Source organism: Anolis carolinensis, unplaced genomic scaffold (genome assembly GCF_035594765.1).
Source record: "Anolis carolinensis isolate JA03-04 unplaced genomic scaffold, rAnoCar3.1.pri scaffold_11, whole genome shotgun sequence".
NCBI classification, from domain to species: domain Eukaryota; kingdom Metazoa; phylum Chordata; class Lepidosauria; order Squamata; family Dactyloidae; genus Anolis; species Anolis carolinensis.
Window position 1 is genome coordinate 8,767,485 of NW_026943822.1, and position 26,064 is coordinate 8,793,548.

General features: G+C 40.9%; 1 protein-coding gene across 2 annotated transcripts in view; it reads left to right on the top strand.

Annotated features, from left to right (window-relative positions):
- Positions 1-26,064, top strand: part of slco3a1 (solute carrier organic anion transporter family member 3A1) — a 144,037-nt gene that overhangs the window by 82,879 nt on the left and 35,094 nt on the right. For both annotated transcript variants that reach the window (XM_062963495.1, XM_062963496.1), the window contains exons 3-6: positions 17,638-17,736; positions 19,685-19,963; positions 23,698-23,862; positions 24,152-24,350. In XM_062963495.1, the coding sequence (XP_062819565.1) occupies positions 17,638-17,736; positions 19,685-19,963; positions 23,698-23,862; positions 24,152-24,350 (742 nt within the window). The remainder of the gene's footprint in view (positions 1-17,637; positions 17,737-19,684; positions 19,964-23,697; positions 23,863-24,151; positions 24,351-26,064) is intronic.

Genomic DNA, 26,064 nt, shown 5'->3' on the forward strand with positions numbered 1-26,064 from the left:
TTTGTTACTTTTCTCTCCTCTCAGCTTGAGGTGGGGTACAACACTGTCAAAACACATCAACATAAAACATATACATTTGTTAAAATACATATAAAACATTGGCAGCAATACATCTGAAATATTTGGCCATGCCTTTGGTTTATGCAGTATATCTAAATTAGAAATTAGAAAGTCAGACCTGTTCAGTTCACAATGCAGACTTGAACCCGGCGTCCTTACAATTTAATATAATATCCTAAAAGCTGCAATGTAACCTTTTATCCAACCAACGTTTCTGACAGATGTTTAGATAAGCTTTCCAAGTATGCACACTTGCCTTCTTCAAACACATGTAGACAAAACCCAACCCTTGTTCTTTGCTATCAAAAGCTTCTTATCACTATGTGTGTCAGAGGGAACTAGATGGCCCCTGTAACTTCAGCTGTATCAGCTTGTTTTGCTGGAGGAAAACTCTTGAAACCAAGGCTACAAAGATAGGGGAGTATTTTTCCCCTAATTTATGTGGAGCTCTGCTCATTCGTGTCTTTGCAAGACCACCAGGTGTAGCTTGTAGCATGTGGTTAATATTTACGCAATGGAGCACAATGCGGAAGATGTGCTCCAAATTGGCAAGCATTAGAAGTGAAGAAATAGAGAGACACTTGCGTTTTTTAAATCATTATTTTAATAATTTCATTGAGTGAAGTTAATGGGATGCATAATATAAAAAGGAGAAGCAGTGGTTGTTGTGAATGCGCCTTCGGAGACTGTGAATGATAGTGGTGGGATCAGGAGAGGAAGGAAAAACCCTCGCGAGGAGGGCTCGTTGGAGGATTTGTTTAGGAAAAGGGTCAGGGAGACTGATGGGGAGTCTTCTGAGGAGGATTCATGTGGGGATCCTGAGGTGGAAATGGATGCTGGGGAACAGGTGTTAACGGAGGAATTGGCACGGACTGGGCACGGGCACCGGAGATGCTTGGGGACGAATCGGGGCCCATGGATACTGCTGATGCTGGGGAAGCTTGGGTGTCTTCAGAAGCAGATCCCACTTGGTCTGCTTGGAAGAGTGAGAGGTGTGGATAGAGTTGGGCATGGGCAGGATGATTGGGATTCTGATGAGGAATTCGGAACACCTGACCCAAGGGCATTGGCTGTGTGGAGTTCTGATTCAGATTAAGAAGTTGAGACACCTGCTCTTTAGGCGTGAATAGTTTGGGAGACCTGGATATATTGGGGTTGTTTGGCCATTATACTTTGCGTGTGGCAAGGTGTTGCTGGGCGCCATTGGGTTTCCTGTGTGTGTTACTGAAGACTGGACTGGGACTTTGTAACGGATGTAAGTTTAATCTGGGTTATTCTGCAACGGAGGGCTGGAATTGTGTGGGTTTTCCTGGACTGCACTGTTACTACTATTTTGTATTAGCTGTTGTTCGCCCTCGTTGCTTTGGCTCTCTGTTCCATTTCGTGTTGTGACCTTCTTGGATGACTTCAACCTCTCGGACCTTGGACTGGAACTTGACTCGGCTTTGCTCTTCACTCTCAATCCGTGGCTTGGCGTCATTCTCTATTCCGTGATTGTCTGCTGTTGCTGACTACTACCTTCACTCCTGATACCGACGCTGTCTGCTTATCCTGACTTCGGGCCGGCTTGACAACATTCTCCTGCTCTGCTCCTTTAACTCCTGGTTTGGTTATGTTCCAGCAGCGGTTGCTGCGAGCTCACCAGCGTCTCGCTGTTTCGCTGGCTTTGCTGCTCTCAACTGGGAGTTCCTTAGCTCAGTTTGGGCGTTTTTTTGTTTTGAACTCCTTTTGTGCTTTTGAGTTTTGGGAAAGGTTTGTGGGCTTCAATACTGCTTGCTTTAGTTCATGCCTCCGTTTTTCATCCCATTGTGAACTTTTGGGTCAAGTTCTAGAACTTTAACCCAGATTATATCTCTGGCTAATCCGGATTATTTGCCAGTTCTTGTTTTTTGGGGCTTTACCCGCTTGTTCTACTTAATAACACTGGAAGTTAAGTGTTTTAAGTCTTTTTAGTTTGTTGAGCTATTTTTTGGACTGTTGCTTTAATAAACTCTATTTTGCTCTCTAATTGGCATCTGACTGTTGACAGTGGTTCCCAAGCTGTGGTCCGTGGACCACCAGTGGTCCCCAAAAACTAAAATATGGTCCATGGCCTCACTGTTACTACACCATTGCAATGAGACAAACTGGTCTTGCGAAGCCCTCTTATAGTGCCGAAGCTATGGGGATGTTAGGAGGGAAGAGGCTGACTATCCACAAAAGGTTTGAAACAAGCCTCCTGACTGCTGCTTCTCCTCCTCCTCCCTTCCCCTGAGTGGAGCTATTCCATGTGGCACTGGAAGCGGAAGCACATTGGTGTCTTTGTTTTCAGGCCTGTTATTTGGGGTTCTGATTCAGAAAATTGTATTGGATAGACCATATGAGCTCTATTAAATATGGTTTTCACTGGGCGAGCAGATGGCAACTACTGGATGGCATATGTTCTGCATCAGAAACTAGAGCTGATGTGGTCTATCCAATGCAATGTTCTGAATCAGAACCCCAAATAACCAAACCAAATCTAAAGCTGACCAAAAACTGATTCGTAAACCTTTTGGTACTACTGTTGGAGAGTGGTTCCTGTTCAAGTGGTCCCTGGTCAAAAAAAGGTTGGGAACCCCTCATCTATAGATAGTCAAATACATCTAATACAGGCATGTCATTCCCCAAACAGATACATTGCAATTTTCTATCAAATCTTTCCCCTCCCATGAACTTCCGACACTTCTCACTGAGTGTTCCATATCTCATAATATCTATATCTACTTTAGTGAATTCCCCTTGTAGCTATTTTAAAGTCTACATTTGCCTTCCTTTCCATGTATTCAAATGCTAGCCTCCATTTCAAAACAAACTCTTCATTATTTCCTCCCCAGATACCTTTAGATAGCTTGGCCATTTGAATACATTCTAATAGTTTCTTTCCTCTTGCCCTGAAAAGGCAATAAAATGCAGGTGTGGGACATGGGATTTGGAAACCCGGCATTGGCTCTATGGGATTAAATTGGCCCTAGGCTCCTGGATCATGCCTAGCTCTTTTGAAAAACGGCCTCAATAGAATATCCTCCTGCCTTGTTCTACCTCTCTTAGCTTTATGAAACTAAGCAGAAAGCCTTTGCCAGTCTCAAAGTGACAAATTTCTCACAGCAGCCTTAAAAGCACGATGAAAACAACGCCACCCTGTTCATTTAATGCCTGAGTTGTTAGTTTCGGTTTGCAGTTGCATGAAGAACCACCTACATTAATATTGGTTGCTATCATTAAAGCGGCTGGCATCTTTCCGGTGTTGTAGACCTGCTGAGAAAGAATTGGCACAGAGCCGGAGTATGCAATTCGTTGCATGGCTTTGGTTGTGCCCGCTTTGGGTTGCCACCTTTCCATGTCCAACAATGCTCCGCCACCCAAAGCCTTTCTGCAGACAGGTGTGGCTTATGGCTAGCTGCCATCTCTACCGCAAAGCTGGTGCCATGACCTCTTCTGCTGGCAAACAAATGGAAACTTACTCCAGACAAGACAGATGTGCTTCTGGCCAGTCGAGATGCAGGACAAGGAATTGGGGTTCAGCTTGGTCATTGCTCTTGGAATAAACTCTGAGCCTGGAAGCTCAAGTTTCAAGGGCAGCTTGTGTGCCAGCTGCATCTGTTTCTTGAGATGCTGAGTCCAGCCACATGCCTACATTACATCCTGGGATGCTTCTATACTGCAGACTAATTTAATTTGGCACAGCATGAACTGCCATGGATCAATGCTGTGGAATACTGGGAGTGGTTGTTTCACAAAGTCTTTAGCCTTCCCTGCTAAAGAGCATTGATGCTTCACCAAACTACAAGTTTTCCATAGCCTTTAGCCAGGACAGTTCAAGTGGTGCCAAATTGCATGAATCCTCCAGCAGAGATGCGCTCTTGGTTGTTGCACTGACAGGACTCCACAAACAGCACAACTCAATAAGAACCTACTCCTAGGGTATTGTTAATAATGTTATATTTATTATATTTATTAGGATTATGCTATGGATAAAAAAAGTTTCAAAAATGATTACAAAATTAGGAGGCGCCGGCGTTTTGTTTCTAAAGTGTTTCTAAATTGCAGTTAGTGAAAAATTCATTACTATGACGAGAGTAACTCATTATATTCATACATCTACTGACTTCAGGGGATTTTTTAAAGTTTTGACAAAAACTTTTTTTAAAGCCACAATAGCTATCTCATTGAATGTCTGCCTCTCATATTAACCAATAGAACTTCCATTGAGGGATTTCTTCCCAGCCCAGCACAGAGATTTACTTACTATGATACTTCTAGTCAGTCCTCATCTTTGCAGATTCAACCATTCACTGGAACTCTGGCTGGATGCTGCTACAAAGGGAGACATCTCTCCCCTCTCCTGATTGGGGTTTTCTGATACTGAGCAGAATTCTGGGAAATGTAGTTTAGGGCAGGGTCTTTTGAATTCTCTGGCATAGGGCTCCTTGCCTTCCTAAACTACATTTCCCAGAATTTGGTGCTTTCTCTATCTCTTTCCCAATGAACTCTGCTTTCTCCCTACTGCTTCCTTCTACTCATGGTGAGAGGCCATTAATTTAAAGAGGAAAGGCAGGCTTTTTGGCTTGGCTTTGCTTCCTTGTGCTGAAAATGAAACTGACTTTGGGAGGCTTCCAAGATTTACAAAAGGCAAACAAAAAGTATTGGGTAAGTTTAGATTCATAGGTTTTTTGCACGGGCCACACCCAGGCTTCAGATATCGCATTGTAAATACGAATTTTAAAAAATTGGTAAAACTTACAATGACTAATGAAAAAATTGCACACCCCTAATATTTATTCAAATGCCGCTTTGTGAGTTGAAGTCTAAGGATGCGTCATAAGTATGAATTTAACAAATTTGATACGACTTGCAAATACTAACGAAAAAATTGCACACCCCTAATATTTATTCAAATGTTGCTTTTATCTCTTTTCCGAGACACAAATTGGCACACAACAGAAAAAGCAGACAAACACAATGCAATTTAATTCTGAGAGTTATCCTTTGAGAGTTGCATTCTAAGGGCACATCTACACTCCGGAATGAATGCGCCATGGCTCTATGCTATGAAACCCTGCAGGACGCAGTTTGGTGAAGCACCCACACTCTTTGGCAGGGAAGGCTTCTAAAACTGTAATTGCATTGATTCCATAGCATTTACCCATAGTCGTCCAAATGATGCCAAGCTGCATTCATTCTACAGTGGAGATGCACCCTCAAAGCCCCTTTCCAAGCTTGCTTTCGCTATCAGAAATTGGTAGGGTTTTTTTTTTAATCTAGGGAGAGCTTTAAGATGCAGGTGTTTTGTTTTGTTTTTTCCTCCCATGTTTCCTATCTCTGGAGCGGTCCTTGGCGCTCTGCCCAAGTAATTAAGCCGAAGGCAGTGCGCAACACGTGCTTTGCCTGTGCCATGCGCCCGGGCATTGTCTGTATGACAATGGAACATCTCCGGACCTGTGGGTTAATTATCATCTTTTCAGGGGCCTAAATAATGCATAATGGTGAACAGCAGGGCTTTGGGGTGTTAGTCTGTAATCAGTTTATTAGGAGGCGGATGAAACGCCACGGCAGGATGGCATTTTTAACGAAGGCCCTGGAAATTAAATGGCACGCTGCTTGTGCATAATTGGATGGTATAACAATCTCTTCGGATCTTCCCCCACCGCCCATTTATTTGTCTCTTTCCCCCCCTTCTCCTCTTGGCTTTTGAGATGGTTTTTCTCAATATTATAGCTTTTAACTAAGTGAAAAGTTAATTGGAAGAAGCCAGCAACTCTATTAAGCTGCCAACTTTCTTCAAAGCTCTTTCTTCCATAGCAGTTTAAGGTGTGTCAAGTTGCATTCATTCTGCAATGTAATAATAATAATTTTGTAATATTTTGGATTTTTAAAATTCAAGATAAATTATGGTCCACCTGTTTTGTCAAAGCACTGGCTCGTTTTGATATAGGAGGGTTAATCAGAAAGTAAATTACATTTTGGAATTAAAAATGAACAAAGTATAGGAGAAAACATTTACCATATGTAGTTGAAAGCCACACCCAAATACCACATCTCAACATAGTCGCCATTCAAATCTAGGCACTTATCATAGCGATGAATGAGCTTTGCAACTCCTTCCCCACAAAACTCTAACTCTAACGCTTGCGTCCTCAACCAGCCAGTCAAATGCTGTGTTGAGGATGCAAGCGGCAGAGTTTTGTGGGGAAGGAGTTGCAAAGCTCATTCATCGCTATGATAAGTGCCTAGATTTGAATGGCGACTATGTTGAGAAGTAGTATTTGGGTGTGGCTTTCAACTGCATATGGTAAATGTTTTCTTCTATACTTTGTTCATTTTTAATTCCAAAATGTAATCTACTTTCTGGATAACCCTCGTATATATCAGTTTCAGCAATAAAAGGCCAATGTGGATAATACCCCCCAGATGGTACAGTAGAGTCTCACTTATCCAACACTTGCTTATCCAACGTTCTGGATTATCCAATGCATTTTTGTAGTCAATGTTTTCCATACATCATGATATTTTGGTGCTAAATTCGTAAATACAGTAATTACTAGGTAGCATTGAACTACTTTTCCTGTCAAATTTGTTGTATAACATGAAGTTTTGGTTCTTAATTTGTAAAATCATAACCTAATTTAATGTTTAATAGGCTTTTCCTTAATCCCTCCTTATTATCCAACATATTCGCTTATCCAACGTTCTGCCGGCCCATTTACGTTGGATAAGTGAGACTCTACTGTATTATTCTATCCTATATTTTATTAGGTCCTTACTGTCTATGCACTTAACATATCATTCTATTCTGGCATTGCTGCTCCAGTTTCTCCACCTAAGTAGATGATAGAACTGTGCCTGGTGGTTGACTGATACTAGTATCAACTGTTTTATTCTTGTTTTACTGTTTTTATCTTTTATATTGTGAATTGTATTTATATTGTTGTTTTGTTTCGTCAATGTTGTTTGGGCCTTTGCCCCATGTAAGCCGCCCCGAGTTCCCATGGAGAGATGGTGGCGGGGTATAAATAAAGTATTATTATTATTATTAATAATATGTGGAAACTGCCTGCAGCTGTTAGTCAATGAGAGGCAATGATGGGATGATCCACACTGAGGTTTCGCTTCTATTCCAATGGGGATCAAAGCGGTTTGAAAAGAGAAACAACATTCAGCCCATGACTGCACTGCCATATAATGCATTATATAAGTCTAGGTGAAGGTAAAGGTTTCCCCTGACGTTAAGTCCAGTCATGTCCGACTCTGGGGGTTTGTGCTCATCTCCATTTCTAAGCTGAAGAGCCGGCATTGTCCGTAGACATCTCCAAGGTCATATGGCCAGCATAACTGCATGGAGCGCCGTTACCTTCCCACCAGAGTGGTACCTATTGATCTACTCACATTTTGCATGTTTTCGAACTGCTAGCTTGGCAGAAGCTGGGGCTAACAGTGGGCGCTCATTCCACTCCCTGGGTTCGAACCTTCAACCTTTTGGTCCACAAGTTCAGCAGCTCAGTGCTTTAACACACTGCGCCACTGGAAGCCCTCTATGAGTCTACACTGTCTATATAATGCTGTTTCCTACTGTATTATAGATGGGACCAAAGTTAGGAAAGAAGAAGCAAGCTTCATTTTGGAAAAAGCACCATAAACACAGGCCATGTTTTAGCAATCTCTATAGCAACAAAGCCATAAATAATTGAATTGGGACTCCACCTGGCGAGTGGGATTTGTGGCAGATGGGAGCTTTCACTTGCCTGCTCATGTGTACTTTTCATATTAGAGATCTCAATCAAGCTATCTAAGAGAGAATTGCCTAGCTACCTGGGGTAAACCGGCCCTGTTTCCAGGCGACCAGACAATATAAGGGTGTATTTCAATCCTTTAAGAAATCTGTCTTGGGATGAATAATTATGGCCGTTTTCTCACCAGTGCTCATGCTGCACAGACCTTGTGTTGAATGGGAAAGTTGTGCAACTGTATGCCCAACCAAGGGCCCATCTACTCTGTCATATAATGCAGTTTCATAATGTAGTTTAAAATGCATTGAACTTGATTATATGGCAGCGTAGACTCACCCAATCCAGCGCAAGACTCCAAGTTTGAACATGATATTTATAGTATCAAGCTCTCTCTATTAACACACAAGTTTCAAACTGGTCACATTCAAAATATCTGTTAGGCAAAAGTAAAGGTAAAGGTTTTCCCATCACATTAAGTCTAGTCTTGTCCAACTCTGGGGGTTGGTACTCATCTCCATTTCTAAGATGAAGAGCCAGCGTTGTCCATAGACACCTCCAAGTTCATGTGGCCAGCATGTCCGGAGGGAATCTTGTTACCTTCCCTCTGAAACGGTACCTATTGATCTACTCACATTCGCATGTTTTCGAACTTCTAGGTTGACAGAAGCTGCATGGAGTGCCGTTACTTTTTAAAATCTACACATTTGATACATTGGACCTCATCACATGAGTTAAGGTATGGAAAAGGGGTGCTCAGAAGGCAATTTCTCCGCAGCTCCAGTTTCATTCTGTTTTTCCACACTTTTAAAACAGTTCATTGATGAAATACTACGTACAACAGGGAGAAGCCTATCTGTGTCACATGATAGGCTCAGTGATCATCTGTGAACTGTTTTAGAAGTATGTAGAAACGTGCATGTGATGATGTTCATTGTCTAGATTACACTGCCTATGCCTTTCTCGCCATACCTGAGTGACAACAAAATTAACATCTAACAACAAAATTAGCCCCCAGTGGTGCAGCAGATTAAACTGCTGGGCTGCTGAACTTGTTGACTGAAATGTTGGCAATTTGAATCCAGGGAGTGGGATGAGCTCCCGCTGTTATCCCTAGCTTCTGCCAACCTAGCAGTTTGAAAACATGCAAATGCGGGTAGATAAAGAGGTACTACTCCAGCGGGAAGGTAACGGCGCTCCATGCAGTCATGCCGGCCACATGACCTTGGAGGCGTCTACGGACAATGCCGGCTCTTCGGCTTAGAAATGGAGATGAGCACCAACCCCTAGAGTCGGACATGATTAGACTTATTAATGTGAGGGGAAAACGTTCCCTTCCCTTACCAGAATGGTAGAGGACATGGAAATATCCATTAAAATGAAAACAGTCAACTTAAAGTTCATGGCTTTTACCTCTTTGGCCAACATTCCTTGTTCCAAACTAGTTCATAAATGTTTCAAGAATGCAGATATGTCTCTTATCTCTTGGAGCATATCTCTTATCTCTTACCCTTTGCACCACGGTGGGAAGAAGTTTTATTTCCCAGTCGCATCAAACTCCTGAGTGATAAATATTTATTATTTCCTCCAATTTCCCCTTTGATAAAAATGTAAAGGTTTCCCCTGACGTTAAGTCCAGTCATGTCTGACTCTGGGGGTTGGTGCTCATCTCCATTTCTAAGCCGAAGAGCTAGCGTTGTCCATAGACACCTCCAAGGTCATGTGGCCATGGGCATGACTGCATGGAGCGCCGTTACCTTCCCGCCAGAGCGGTACCTATTGATCTACTTACATTGGCATGTTTTCGAACTGCTAGATTGGCAGAAGCTGGAGCTAACAGCGGGCGCTCACTCCGCTCCCAGGATTTGAACCTGCGACCTTTTGGTCTGCAAGTTCAGCCGCTCAGCGATTTAACATACTTCGCCACCGGGGTTCCTTCCCCTTTGATAGCCTCAACCAAATTGACCTTGTGTATGTGTGTGTTTGTATATATATATATATATATACACACACACACACACACACACACACACACTAATTATATATCCCATGTTGACCTTTATGGCATGATTTCAAAGGAGTCATGACAGACTGCCAGGGCCCCTGGCTTTTTTGGCTTGGTTTGAAAATAGACAATAGAAAAATGTTGATGTGTTGGTGATGTTTTGGCACTGTTTAGGGCAGCATCAATGTGAAGTCACCGCGAGATTATCTCTGTAATCCAGAGGCAGGTAAATGCCTTTGCCAACTTGGCCTCTGATGTTCCGGAGAGAGCACGCTGCCCTCCGAAATGCCCGCTCTCTGTTCCTTCTGAATCCCTCTCCGGCACTTGTTTCACCAAAGGCATGCGCGGCTGTCTGGGTTAAATATAACCCCATAATCCTTCCCGAGGGGAAAAACACACCCCTTTATTATCCTCCACAGAAATGTGGGGCAAGCAGAATTTGCAGATTAACAGAGAGCAGTCCTTCCCTCTCTTTGGCTGAAGCTGGATGCTGGAAACGGTTTCAGAAAAACAGTCTGGAAGAGGGACCGATGGGCGATGGACAAGTTCGCTAGGACCATGCATCCTTTCCAAAGCTAGTGAGGGTTTTTTGTTTTGTTTTTTTAAAGATGGTAGGAATTCCTGATAGGGAAATTTGTCCAGAAGTGGTTAGAATTCTGTCATTTCTTCTAAGTGTTCCCACAACCTTAGTTTTGTGTAGAGAAATACATGTGTTCTATGCGCAATTGCCAGTTTTGTATGTCTCATCATAATCTTTGGCACATTGTTTTCACATAGCCATATGTTTTTGTGTGTGTGTGTATATACTTGTATCAAAAGTCTGTTTTCTGAGCATTAAGGGTGAAAAGGCCTTATAAAACCACAACTCCTGGAATTCCATAGCATTGACCGTTGCAAGTTAGAGTCGTGTTGAACTGCATTAATTCTATAGAATAGGTGCACCTATCAGTAATCTGGAGCCCTCGGTGGCGCAGCAGATTAAACTGCTGAGCTGCTGAACTTGCTGACCAAAATACTGGCGGTTTAAATCCAGGGAGTGGGGTGAGCTCCCACTGTTAACCCCAACTTCTGCCAACCAAAAAGTTAGAAAACATGCAAATGTGAGTAGATCAATAGGTACTGCTTCGGTGGGAAGGTAACAGCACTCCATGCAGTCATGCCAGTGGCCACATGACCTAGGAGGTGTCTATGGACAATGCCAGCTCTTTGGCTTAGAAATGGAAATGAGCACCAACCCCCAGAAGCGGACACGACTAGACTTTATCTCATGGGAAAACCTTTACCTTTACCATATCAGTCATCTCCATTGTCCAGAATAAATGGGTTGAGGGATGCAAAATATGGTTTTGGAAGCCATACAAGGCCCCACAGTCATACTTTCTTACTCATCCCAACTGTACAGCTTGAGCGGCATACGTATCTGGAGCACTATATGCTGCAAATATACCCGTTGGAGATAGGGGATGTTGTAAGACATCGTTTTCCATCTGTTTATGTATTTCTTCTTTCTGATCGCATGTAACTTCAGTCGATGCAATCTGTTCTCCTGCTGTTTTTTATTATTATTCATGAGCAGTTTCTAGTTATTTGCATTGTAAAAATAGCATGCCATTTCAGAAAAGGTGCATTTCACACTTTTAAACAAGTCTGGGAATTTTGATGTGCTCCAGATGTGGTTGGACTGCACCTCCCAGCAAACTCAGACAGCATTTGACAACTGTGAGGAATCCTGGAAGCTGTAGTTCGGCATGGTCAACCAGAAGGGCCAATGATTTCCATTCCTGCACAGAACATTGAACAGTTCCTTCATACAGCTCTTGCAATAGGACCATGGTGGGTTGCTGTGAGTTTTCTGGGCTGTTGCTTTTAAATATTTTTTACAGCTCTTGGTATTGCTGAGAAACTAGATCTCTTTCCCTCTATAGAGCTCTAGTTTAGGATGGAAAGCTTATAGCATCCTCTAGTGGAAGAATCTCAGATTGGAAAAAATATTCCATATTGTCAAATCACAATGAGAGCTACTTTCCGAATTGTTTAGTTTTTGCCTCCTTCTCCTTCTATATCCTCGGATTCTGCATTCACTCATTCAACCATCCACATCTTGAAAATATTGTTTTAGAAGTCCAAACAGCAAAGCTTGATGTTAACATTTCATATAAGGAACACCATTTTACTATGCCATTCTACATAATGGGACTTGGGTGTCCATGGATTTTGGTGGAATGGTGGGGTGATCCTGGAACTAAACCAGAAGATACTACAAACCCCATTGTATTGTTTCTGTGTATTATAATACTTTTATGGTATATCCATAAAGATTGGGTTCCACTATAACAGGGGTCTTCAAACTTTTAAAGCAAAGGGCTGGTTCATGTTCTCCTAGATTGTTGGGAGGCTGGACTGTATTTTGAAAAAAAAAAACATGAACGAATTCCTATGCACACTGCAATGAATAACAATTTTAACCAACATAAACTTACTAATACAGTAGAGTCTCACTTATCCAAGCTAAACGGGCCGGCAGAAGCTTGGATAAGCGAATATCTTGGATAATAAGGAGGGATTAAGGAAAAGACTATTAAACATAAAATTAGGTTATGATTTTACAAATTAAGCACCAAAACATCATGTTATACAACAAATTTGACAGAAAAAGCAGTTCAATACGCAGTAATGTTATGTTGTAATTACTGTATTTACGAATTTAGTACCAAAATATCACGATATATTGAAAACATTGACTACAAAAATGGCTTGGACCCGCAGTCTCTTTTAGTTCGTTTTGTTTCTTTTTTGTCATGTTTTTTGTAAGTATTGTTGTCTTATTGCCATTTATTTTGAAACCCGCCATTACGCCAAATTCCTCAATCTTTCTTAGCCAATCCTTGATAGTCTCATTTGGGTTCTCTAGTATACATATAACATCGTCGGCGAAGGCGCGTAATTTTAGCTCTTGATTTCCAATTTTAATGCCCTTTAATTTTTTATCCTCTTTTATTGCTCTCATCAGAATTTCTAGTGTGAATATGAAAATTAAGGGGGAAAGCGGACAGCCTTGTCTTGTTCCTTTTTGTATCTCAAAATTATCCGTATATACATTATTGACTTTAATTTTTGCAAATTGATTAGAGTAGATTGCATTTATCCCGTTTTGAAAAAAAATTCCCATGTCTAACTCTGTAAATAAAAGTTTGAAAAATTCCCAATTGACGTTATCAAAGGCTTTCTCCGCATCTAATGATAAAAATCCCACTTCCTTTTGATGGTTTTGATCATAGTATTCTATCGCATCCAGAATAATTCTAATATTATCTTTAGTACTGCGGTTGGGTAAGAAACCTGCTTGATCTTCTGAAATCCAATCTTTTAAAAAGATTGTGAATCTTTCAGCAAGAATTTTCGTGTAAATTTTGTAGTCGTTGTTTAATAATGATATGGGCCGATAATTCCTTACATTACTCGAATCTGTTCCGTCTTTGTGAATCAGAGTTATTTCTGCTTGTTTCCATGAATCAGGGATTTTACCTTCCTTTAATGCTATATTCATGATTTTTTTTAAGAAATGAATTATTTCTATTTGTTCAATTTTATAGAACTCGGCTATAAAGCCGTCTGGGCCTGGTGATTTGCCTGATTTTAAATCTTGGATGGCTTTTTTAATTTCTTGTTCAGTAATTTCTTTATTCAGGTTTAGCCTTTGGGTATCGGATATTTTTTGTAGTTTTTGACTACATATATAGCTTGTTATCTCTTCTGGGTTAACTACTTCTTTTTTATATAAATTCTTATAGTAGTTCTGGAATTCCAATTTAATTTCATCGTCCGTAAACACCTCTTTTTCCTTTACACTGATTTTAATAATTTGTTGTTTATTTTTCTTTTTCCTAATTATTCTAGCAAGCCATTTCCCCGGTTTATTTGCATTTTCAAATGAATTTTGTCTCGTCCATTTTAGTTGGTTAGCTAGGGTTTCTAACTGTATATTAGTCCTTTATTTTTGTAATAATTTTATTTTTACAAGTATGTTACTCTCCTTAGGATTTATTTTTAATCTTTGCTCGAGTTTCTCTAATTCTTCTTGAAGTGATTGTAATTTTTGATTTTTGATTTTGTTTTTCCTTGCTTTTTGTTGTATAAAGAAGCCTCTTGCCACCGCCTTATATGCGTCCCACACGATTTGTGGGGCGACATTTTCATTATCATTTAACTGGAAATATTCTTTAGTTAACTGCTTTAAGTTTTCAATATCTTTCTTCTGTTTAATCAAGTTATTATCTACTCTCCAATTTACTCTATGATCTTTCTTATTTATTGACATCATTATAGGGCAGTGGTCCGAGAGATCCCTTGCCTGTATTTTTATTTCTTCAATCTTGGGCGCTAGGCTTTTGGAGGCCCAGATCATATCAATTCTGGTCCATAACTGATGTCTGCTCGAGTAATATGTATAATCTTTTTGGTTGGGGTTCTTTAGTCTCCAAATGTCCCATAAATCGAATTCGTTCATAAATTGATATAGGTTTCTCGGAAGAGAGTTTTTAATATTTTTTTTGTTGTTCTTATTGTGTGATGATTTATCCATTTTAAAGTCGATGACCCCATTAAAATCACCCATTATCAATAGGTGATCAAATTCTATCTCACTAATATTAATTCTTAATTGTTTAACAAATTTCTGTTTTGGGCCGTTTGGCATGTAGATGTTGCATATTAAGATAGATTCTTTACCCATTAATATTTTAACTGCAATGATCCTACCTTCATGGTCCCTGAATTCTTCCACTGGATTAAATTTTTCTGCTATATATAGAGTGACTCCCCGTTTTTTTTCCCGTCTAAGGAGTGGAAGGCTTTCCCTAAACTATTGTTTATTAAATAACTAGCATTTTTAGCGGCTATATGTGTCTCCTGTAGCGCTATGATGTCATAATTATTTTTCCTTAAATTATTAAATAATCTTTTTTTTTTAATTTTTGAATTTAAACCGTTTACATTGTTTGTGAAGATTCTTATTGCGCCTAATAAATTAGTCATCGAAGTATATATCACTCACTGCGTCTTCTTCTTCTTCCTCCCCATCTTCCTCTGGATTATCTTCATTATCTTCATTAAACAGAGCTGTCTTGTTAATAAAATTAAATATTTAGGCATCTGGATTACAAATAGAAATAATCAACTTTTAGAACTAAATTATGGGACAAAATGGCAAGAGATAAAAAGAGATCTAGAGGGATGGAAACATTTAAAGATCTCACTCATGGGCAGAATAGCTATAATTAAAATGAACATTCTGCCCAAACTACTCTACTTGTTTCGTAATATCCCTATTATTAGAGGAAAAAAACTATTTGTCGAATGGAACCGGGAAATTAATAAATTTATCTGGCAAAACAAAAAACCAAGAGTCAAATTCTCCACTATGATCACACCCAAAGAAAGAGGGGGCTTCGATGTACCAAGTTTACAATTATATCATGATGCTTGTGCGCTAGAATGGACAATAGATTGGGTAAAATTAGAAAAAATTAAATTACTAACAATAGAGGGATTTAATTTGCGTTGGGGCTGGCATGGATACCTATGGCAAGAAAAGGAAAAAGTAGATAAACAATTCGGAAACCATTTTGTGAGATCAGCCCTAATTGGAACCTGGAAAAAGTATAAGAGATATCTATACGAAAAAACCCCCCTCTGGTTCGCCCCTCTAGAAGCCATCCAACGTAGATTACTAGGATGGCAAAAATGGCCCACGTATAGAGAAATTATTAAAATAGGAAACACGACGGGAGACGCACCCCCCTTAAAGGACATAGAGGAAATCAAAAAACAATATAAGAACATTACATGGCTCCAATACTATCAACTAAAAGAGTGCTATAAAACAGATAAGGAAATTGGCTTTAACACAAACACTAACTTCTGGGATATCTTACTTAAAAGGGAAAAAAATTATAACATTAATTTACAATAAAATACTAGAATGGAATACGGAAATGGATATAATCAAAGATTCGATGCTAAGCTGGTCTAGAAATATTGGTAGACCGATAATGCTGGACGAATGGGAAACTATTTGGAATAAGAATACGAAACTATGTTACTCTATTGAATTAAAGGAGAATTGGCTAAAAACTATACACAGGTGGTATCTAACACCTAAAAAATTAGGACTTATGTATAAAGATAGTAACAAGAATTGCTGGCACTGTGGAAAACAGGTGGGCTCATATTTTCACATGTGGTGGGGTTGTAAGATAATTAAAAATTTCTGGTTAACAATTCATAGAGAATGTAAAAGAATTTTTAAAGTTAATTTTGAATGCAAACCTGAATACTTCCTTTTAGGCCTATATAATTTTAAAATAGAGAAAATCGAAAACCCAGAAATAGGGAAAAATAACAAACAGAAATTATTTATTTACGCTATCACTGCAGCTAGAATAGTACTAGCCAGAAACTGGAAAGATGGGAAAAATCTCAACAAAGAAGAATGGATGGAAAAATTATTGGACATCAAAAACATGGATAGACTGACCTCTCTGCTTAAAAAATCTACGGGACAACCAATGAAGGAAACAAACTGGACACTCTTAGACAACTACCTACAAGAGACAACGCTTTGATGTGGAACACGGACTGGAAGTTAGAAGATCGGAAGTCCTCCTCTAACCCCCCCTATACCCCCTCCCCCCCACCCTCCCCTCCCCGAATAGGGTCCTTCCCCCCCCCCTTTATTGCTACCTCTACCCCCACACCAGCCTGCCCTCCCTATGTCTCCCCATACCTTCCACTTATGGAAACTTTGTTCTTTTAGTCCACTCTCCCTTCCCTCTTCCCCCTTATTCTCTCTCCTCTCCCTCTATGCTGATGTTAATCACCAAAATTTAATAAAAACTATTTTTAAAAAATGGCTTGGATAATCCAGAAACTTGGATAAGCGAGGCTTGGATAAGTGAGACTCTACTGTATTTCAATGAGAACTGTGGGCTTGCTTTTGGTTGAATAAAGAGTCAAGTTAATTGGGGTCATTGTTGTGTGCCTTCAAGCCATTTCAGACCAAGGACAACACTAAGTCTAAAGTTTGGTCAAAAGAATGGGGAAAGTATCTTGGAGGGCTGCATCCAGACCGCGGGCTGTAGTTTTGAGACTCTTGTACTATGGTATATGTCGTGGCAGCGTAACGATGGCATCAGATAAGCATAGAAGTTGTCCAACCTTGGAGGCATCTAGGAGGACTTCAAAGCCATAGCAGCAGTATAGGAAGATATCCCTGCATTGGTAGCAGATCTACGAACAGGGAAAGGGTCTCACTCTTAGTGGTAGCAATAAGATTGGTGGAAGTCTTCACATATAGTAGTAGCGGAGGTTTACTATAGAGCCTTGTTACTATAGTATATGTCATGGCAGCGTAGGGATGGCATCAGATAAGAAGTTGCCCAACCTTGGAGGCATCTAGGAGAACCTCAAAGCCATAGCATCTATATAGAAAGAGGTCCCTGCATTGATTACAGAACTAAGAACAGGGACCTCACTCATAGCGGTAGCAATAAGATTGGTGGAAGTCTTCAAATATAGTAGTAATGGAGGTTTAGTATAAACCCTTGTTACTATACTATATGTCATGGCAGCATGTGATAAGTCTAATTCTGGAGGAACATTTGACTTGTGAGTCCCAATGTTCCACTCAATTCAGACCCAAGTGGTCTTCCTTCTTGTTGTTGTTGTTGTTGTTGTTGTTGTTGTTATGTTTATTTATACCCTGCTTTTTCTTCCCAACCTTGGATCATGCCTCTCGCTTACCTCTGTTGTGTTGATTTTGTTTCCTTGCAGGGATCTTGTTTACAATGCTGGTGTTTGGGCCAGCCTGTGGATTTATCTTGGGCTCATTCTGTACCAAAATCTATGTGGATGCCATCTTCATTGACACAAGTAAGGATGCTTTTTCTCCCCTTCTGTGGTTGGATAAGAAGCACTTGGGAAGTTTGCAAGAAAATGGCTACTTTTTGAAAGGCAAACTAAGGATATTTTTTAAACCTGCAAGTTTCTGAATCTCACTGGGCAAAGGGAGAAAGGGTGCATCTACACTGTCAAATTAATGTGGCATGATACCACTTTAATTGCCATGGCTCAATGGTATGGAATCCTGGAAAGTGTTTTTAACCTAGTTTGCGAAAGAATGCTGGTGCCTCACCAAACAACAAATCCCACGAGTCCATAGCATTGAGCCACGTCAGTTCAAGTGGTGTCAAACTGTATTAATTCTACAATGTGGATGCACCCTTAGTGGGAGGCTGCTTAGGGGTGTCACCTGAATGTTTCCCACCTCTGACTCTGTAAAGTTTTGCTTTCCCCTCCTTTTTGGAGATTAGAATCATACACACACATATCCAAACAGAGACATGCGAAGAAGGTGTGGAAAACAAGAGATTTTTTTAAATCCTTGATTGGAGTAGAGCCATTGGATCAATGGGATCCATGTATGTGTTGACTCTCCATTCAGCAACTTATTCTAGCTGGAACTAATAGGAATCTAGCACTTTACAAAATTGCCCAACTAATGCCCAAACTAGTTCAGTGTCTCAGATGATTCTCACCTTCTCCCAACCTCAGAGCCAGAAGTACTGTTGGGTAGCAATTCTCATTATATCCCAAGTCCGAATGGCAGACAACACTATGTAACACAGTTTTTGTTCCTGAGTTATACATGTCATTTCCTAATTGGTTCTATCATAAAACCATGGAGAAAGTTTATATAACTGCCAAAACTTTGTTTTTGCAAAACATCCTGCTCTAGTTTTTTAATGAATATCTTATGGAGTCTCAACAAAATCAATATAGTTTGTGGCAGCTGCAAAAACAAGGTTTCCGGAATAGAACAACTACTTTCAAAGTACGTACTGCACAATTAAACAGAAACTGATCCTTACTACCCGCCTACTGAGCCCAGAAACTGTTTACTATTTTAGGTCACTGGTTGTTGTTGTTGTTGTTATTTTATACTGTGTTATATTGTTGTTGTTTTATGATGTGTTTATTGAATACTAATATGCTCATTTTAACTATGTCGTTGAATTTTGCCATGTGAGCCGCCCCAAGTCCCTTCAGGGAGATGAAGGCAGGATACAAAAATAAAGTTATTATTATTATTATTATTATTATTATTATTATTATTATTATTATTATTAAATAATACTTTCAAACCAGGAACAGAATTTTTTTTCAATTGCGTTACATGGTGTAATCCAAAGGGATGGGAGTTATCATTCACTGAGATCTGGGCATAAACATTGGTGAACATTAAAGAGCACCAACCATTCTTTAAAAAATTATAGTTTTATTTATTTATTTGCGACATTTATATCCCGCCCTTCTCACCCCGAAGGGGACTCGGGGCGGTTTACAAGTATATATACATACATAACGGCACTCCATGCAGTCATGCCAATGGCCACATGACCTTGGAGGTGTCTATGGACAACGCCGGCTCTTTGGCTTAGAAATGGAGATGAGCACCAACCCCCAGAGCCGGACACAACTAGACTTAACGTCAGGGGAAACCTTTACCTTTACATTATACATACAATATATTATATTATACGTCTATATTGCAATATTATTAGTAATAGTGAATTATAATTAGTATTACATTGTATTGCATCATAATATTATTATTACATAATATTAGTTGGCCCCCTGTATCTATGGATTCTTTGTCTGTTGATGAAATAGCACTTTGAAGGCATTGGCAACCATATGGCTGATGTGGTTCTCCATGATAATGATGTTTGACACCCCATGACATCTTCTAACCAGCCACCCATTCTTGCATGTTTTCTCCCCATTGTCACTACCCAACCTGTCTTCTGTCCCTCTGCAGGTAAGCTGGACATCACCCCTGATGACCCAAGGTGGATTGGCGCATGGTGGGCAGGCTTCTTGCTCTGTGGTGCCTTACTTTTCTTTTCGTCTCTCCCGATGTTTGGATTCCCACAGTCCCTGACCCACCATCCAGAGCAGACGGCAGAGGCTGAGCAGGCCATGCTTCCCGAGCGGGACTACGAGAGGCCGCCAAAGCCCAGCAACGGGGTCCTCCCGGGAAACAACGCCGCCGCCGTGGAAGCGGGAGAGAGCCCCTCCTGCCTCCAGCAGCTGAGAGGTGACGCACTTCCCCCATAGCCCACCTCTTCTGCAGGACTTCTGTGGGAGCCCACAGGTTAATGGCCGGCTGGATCACTCCCCTGACCCTGAGATGCTGGAGGCATCTCCACCATAGAATTAACACACTTTGGTACCACTGGAAAATGCCATGGCTCAGTACTGTCAAATCCTGTGAGTTGTCATCATCATCAGTGATCACTCGTTTCCGATATTGATTCTCTTCCAAGTGTAGTGTCTTGGCAGTGGGTCTATAGGTGACTGTAGATATCCTTGATTTGCATGTTCTTCCACAATGAGGGCATCAATTTCCAGGTGGAAGGCAGTCCCAACAAGAGTTGGCTTGACGTGCCTTCTTCCTCCTGACACGTTCCCTTTCACCCTTCATTTGTGCTTCTTCAAATTCCACAGCACTCGTGGTCACAGCTGACCTCCAGTTAGAACGTTCAAGGTCCAGGGCTTCCCAGTTGGCTTGACGTGCCTTCTTCCTCTTGACATGATTCTCCCTTTCGTCCCTCATTTGTGCTTCTTCAAATTTATTTATTTATTTATTTATTTATTTATTTATTTATTTATTTATTTATTTACAGTATTTATATTCTGCCCTTCTCACCCTGAAGGGGACTCCGGGTGGATCATATTACACATATAAGGCAAACATTCAATGCCTTAACATAGAACAAAGACAGAGACAAACGCATCTCCAAGCTGGCCTCAAACTCATGACCTCTTGGTCAGAGTGATTTGTTGCAGCTGGCTGCAGCTTGTTGCTCAACAGCCTGCGCCACAGCCTGGGCTCACAGCTTCCACAGCACTCGTGGTCACAGCTGACCTCCAGTTAGAACGTTCAAGGTCCAGGGCTTCCCAGTTCTCTCTCAGTGTCTATGCCACAGTTTTTAAGGTTAGCTTTAAGCCCATCTTTCAATCTCTTTTCCTGTCCACCAACATTCCGTTTTCCATTCTTGAGTTTGGAGTAGAGTAACTGCTTTGGGAGATGGTGATCTTTGTGCATTTGGACATCAAGGCCTTCAGTCCAACAGAGTTGATGGCGGAGGATGATCGCTTCAATGCTGATCATCTTTGCTTTGACATTTGTCCACCTGTCTTCTTCCCAGATTTGCAGGATTTCCATCAACAAGATGCAGTATCATAACAATGAAGATGGAGAATAAGGTTGGGGAAATAACACATCCCTGTTTGACACCTGCTTCCACCTTAAATGGATCACTTTGGGAGTTGTAGTTTGGTGAGGATTCAGATTTATCCAGCTATGGCAGAAAAGATGATATTGTAAAATGACAACTCCCATTATTCCATAGCATCGAGCCAGGGCTGTTCAGATGGTGTCAAGCTGAATGAATTCTATTGTGTAGATGCGCCCTTGAGACTTTCCTTCTTAGGAGTGTAAGACGTTACCTTAGATCATTGATGGGCAACGACACAAGGGTTCAAAGCTATTTTTCAACCAATTGGATACAATGTGTGATTTGAAACACCCCAAGTGATACACAATCTCATCTGGCCCCCATTGTGCACATTTCTAAAGTTTGTTTTTGTATGTGGACAGAAGAGATTCAGGAGAACTTTGCAGAGGTGTTGTGTGGTTAACCGCTGTGCTTTGGGTACGGTTTGGGGCAAAAAAAAAAAAAATACCCGCCCAAAATTGTCTTGATGTTTTTGTCCCTATCTGTACACTTGGATCTAGGCAGCCTGTTTCATTATCTCTTATAGTCAGGAAGTTCTTCCTAATATTTAGCTGGAAGCTCTTTTGAATCAATTCGTTCAAGTCTTAGTTCATGGAGCCACACAAAACATCTTGGTTCAACTTCTGCATGATCCAGTTAAGATATTTAAATAACTATCATATCACCTGAGAGTCAGCATGGTATTGTATTGTAGTGGTTTGAGCACTGGACTCTGAAAACAAGGGTAAAATATGTACTCAACCCCACAAAACTATGTGATAGTGTCACCATAAGTCTGGTTGTGTGGGCCAGAAATTGCTGCTTTTCAAACCCTGAGCTATTCAAATCAGACAGTGAAGAGAGAAGGAACGGCATCTTCAAGAGCACACCAAGCTCAGCTCCATTGTGCTGAAGCTTCAGCAGCACTTCAGAGGGATAATGCTCAAATGGCACGTTTTTTTCACATTAAATTTGTGGAGGAATTAGTCACCAGGTATTAAGATGAGGAGAGCTTCTTTGCCTTTGCATCCTGTTCCACTCAAGCTGTGACATCTCTGGAAGAATTAAAATGCTTATGGAAATCAAAATCTCTCCTGCTAATACATTACTTTAAAAGCCACTTTTCTCTCTTGGATCTAGGAAACCAAATGCCTATTTGGAAGCCTGCATCTGGAAGCACAATGCACATGTGCAGCGGTGCATGCACACAACTCTGTCCTCACATCCTTGAATGGAATGTAGATGTTCTCATTTGACGAAAATGTCCAGTCTTTTCCATAGGTGATGAATTAAGACCTTGTTTGGATTCTGACGAGGGAGTTTTCCCATCTTTTGAAGGGGCACAGTCCAACCTTAGATGGGAAAGAGTTTTCCCATCTTTTCAAGATGCACCACAGTCTGGAAAACCCTTTAATCATTCTTGTTCATCATCTTTAAGCATCATAATATTTCATTGAAAAGGATTTTAATCCTTGGAGGTCACAAAAAATAGCCTTGGAAGTCAGAAGCTACACTTTGTCCACCTCTGTGTTAATGGAAGGTGTTTTATGAAGAAAATAAGTCCATGAATCAACCAGACATGTTCCCAGTGGTTTGAAGAGTTAGCCAATGGTTGAGTCACAAACACAGGAAAACAATGCCGGGCATGCTGTTGGGAAGTTGTATAATTGTAAACCATTTTACATGTAAAGTTGGACTGCACCATTATGTTGTTCTTGGGAGGGGAGCAGAGATATAGGACCTTATCACATGGGATATACTCCGTTTCTGAGATTCTTTGAATGTGATCCTGCACGGGTACTATCACATGATGTTTGTCCCATTCTGTCAGCAAGTCATCTGCAAAACATTGTAGAAATTGCACACAGGATTCTAATTGTGTTTTTTGATTTTATACGGTTCTGAGGCATTGTTTTTACGTGTGATCACAAAATCAGTGTGCATCCCACCAGCTAGAATCTTGCGAGAATGGTAGTTTGAGACTTCCAGGCTATAGCTGGAATTATATTTTAAAAATGCACCTGTCCCAACTCATAAACAAATTCAACTTAAGAACAAACCTACAGAATCTATCTTGTTCACAACTTGGGGACTGCTTGTATATCCCAATGTGATAAGGTCCATAGTTCCACCATCAGGATGCTGAACATTGAGTGGCACTGGAGAACCTATAGAGAATACTTATCTAGGAAGGAATCTCTATGCCCTCCAACATCAAAATGAGACTTGTAATGTTCTCCTATATCCACTAGATGGTCCTGTTGACTTTATAATAACCTAGGTTGCCTGAATTTTCCAAAGGCAATATATGTATTTATCCGATTTGTATCATTTCTATCGATTTATCATGCAGAACGCAAAGCTTTGGAAAGTAACGTTTTTAGACCACCACAAACCAACTGCTTACAGCCTTTCCCACAAAATGGGATGCCAGGAAGTCTGGAGAGTGGCATCTCAAAGGATTCCATAAATAACTAGATAGAAAAATACCACCTGGGAGCTGCATTGGATAGCTTTGTGATGCCCCCTTTTTCTTGTTTCCACCTTCTAGTGATCCCTAAAGTAACTAAGCACTTGCTCTCCAACCCGGTCTTCACCTGCATCGTCCTGGCTGCTTGCATGGAGATAGCAGTGGTTGCTGGCTTTGCGGCCTTCCTGGGGAAGTATCTGGAGCAGCAGTTCAATCTCACAACGTCCTCGGCCAACCAGTTATTGGGTGAGTCACTCAAATGGTGCGCCCATCCAAAGGGGTGTTGGGACCGACCAGAGACAGCAGTCGGTGGGGTAAAGGTCCAGGTCAATTGAAATGGAGCCAATTACATCTAACTTGCCATTCAATCATCTAAATTGGGGTCATTGGAAGCAAAGTAAGGCATGTTTATACCTATTTTACATACACACCACCAGGTTGAGAATGATGCCAGCTCATTTAGGTAGCTCCATGAAAAGTAGTGCTCAGACTATGACTTCTCACTTTCTGTTCTTTCTCTTTTGTTTCCTCCCAGGCATGACCGCTATTCCCTGTGCCTGCCTGGGCATTTTCCTGGGGGGCCTCTTGGTCAAGAAGCTGAGCCTCTCTGCTCTTGGGGCCACGCGCATGGCCATGATGGTCAACCTGGTGTCCACAGCGTGCTATGTCTCTTTCCTCTTCCTGGGCTGCGACACGGGCCCCGTGGCAGGCGTTACTGTTCCCTATGGAAACAAGTGAGCATAGCCAGGTCTTCTTCTAGGTCAGGTTCCAGTTTTTCTCCAGGATGCAACCATGACTTTTCTGGATTTTTTCCTGATTCACCTGATCTAGTTGGAATCTAGATCCAACAAAGTATGTCTTCTCTAGGTCATCCAGTGTGACTGTATTGTATTATTGGATTGAACGTCCTCTGTTTCAGTATTATCCATGGTTTCACATATCCATGCCAAGTCCATGAACTTCTTCCTCGTGGATACAGAGGTCATACTATATTTTATTCTTGGTCTGAACTTAGGGTGCATCAACATTCTAAGTTTGACACCACTTTAACCGCCAAGGCCCTGGCTGTGGCGCAGGCGGGAGACCAAGCCAGTGCAATTAACTGCAATGAATCACTCTGACCAGGAGGTCATGCGTTCGAGCCCCGCTCGGAGCCTATGTTTGTTTGTCTTTGTTCTATGTTAAAAGGCATTGAATGTTTGCCTATATGTATAATGTGATCCACCCTGAGTCCCCTTCGGGGTGAGAAGGGCGGAATATAAATGCTGTAAATAAAAAAAAAAATAAATAATACTATGGCATCATAGGTAAAGGTAAAGGTTGCCCCTGACGTTAAGTCCAGTCATGTCTGACTCTGGGGGTTGGTGCTTGTGGAGGAGTTTTTATTAAATTATAACCTATAACTGCTGCCACCAAATGTAAAGATGTTTATTTACACTGCCACCAAATTGTAAAGTCTTTATAATGCTGCCACCAAATGTAAAGGGGATTAACGCTTGACCCCACTTTGGAAAGATGCAGCCATCAACTGTCTCAGAGAGGAGACCTTTTAAATTTTGTTTTTCTTTCTTCTTCTTGTTTACTCTTGATGGTAATATATGTGACTTAGGCTGAGATGTTTGAGAGAACAATAACAAGTTTATTCAGGCACAGAGCTTAGTGGTTACAATAACGTTTCTCCTTAGAGGCACTTTAGTTAACAGTTGTAAAGCTAGAATGAGGTGATTCAAACTTCCTAAAATGTCACTTCTTTCTCTACTGCTTTTAAACTGCAGTCACCCTGTGAATTACAATCACAGATTATCTGTTCCTTATCAGGACACAGACTACCTAAAATAAGTCACCAAACTTATTTTAAACTGACTCAAAAATAAGCAATTGAGCCTCCCTGATCCCTTCAACTTAGGGTCAGTCTTCCCTGTGCCTCGTCAGAGCACAGACTAACTGCTTCTTTTTTAAAAACCTGCACTTCTCCACCAAAACAGCAGTTGGCTCTGCCTACTTCTCCATGGCAACCAACTACTGAGTGCAGAGATGCAATAACTGAAATACTGACCCTTTTAAAACACAATACACAATTAAACATAACATCTGTAAACCAAAAAAAATTCACACTTCATTACAGTGCTCATCTCCATTTCTAAGCCAAAGAGCCGGCGTTGTCCATAGACACCTCCAAGGTTAGGTGGCCGGCATGACTGCATGGAGCACCATTACCTCCCCGCCGGAGCAGTACCTATTGATCTACTCACATTTGCATGTTTTCGAACTGCTAGATTGGCAGAAGCTGGAGCTAATGGGACCTTTCGGTCTGCAAGTTCAGCATCTCAGTGCTTTAACACACTTCACCACCGGGGCATCATAGGAGTTGTATATTTACAAAACTTCTCTTCCAGTGAAAGCTAGTGCTTCACCAAACTATAACTCGTGGGGATAAGACAGACTCAA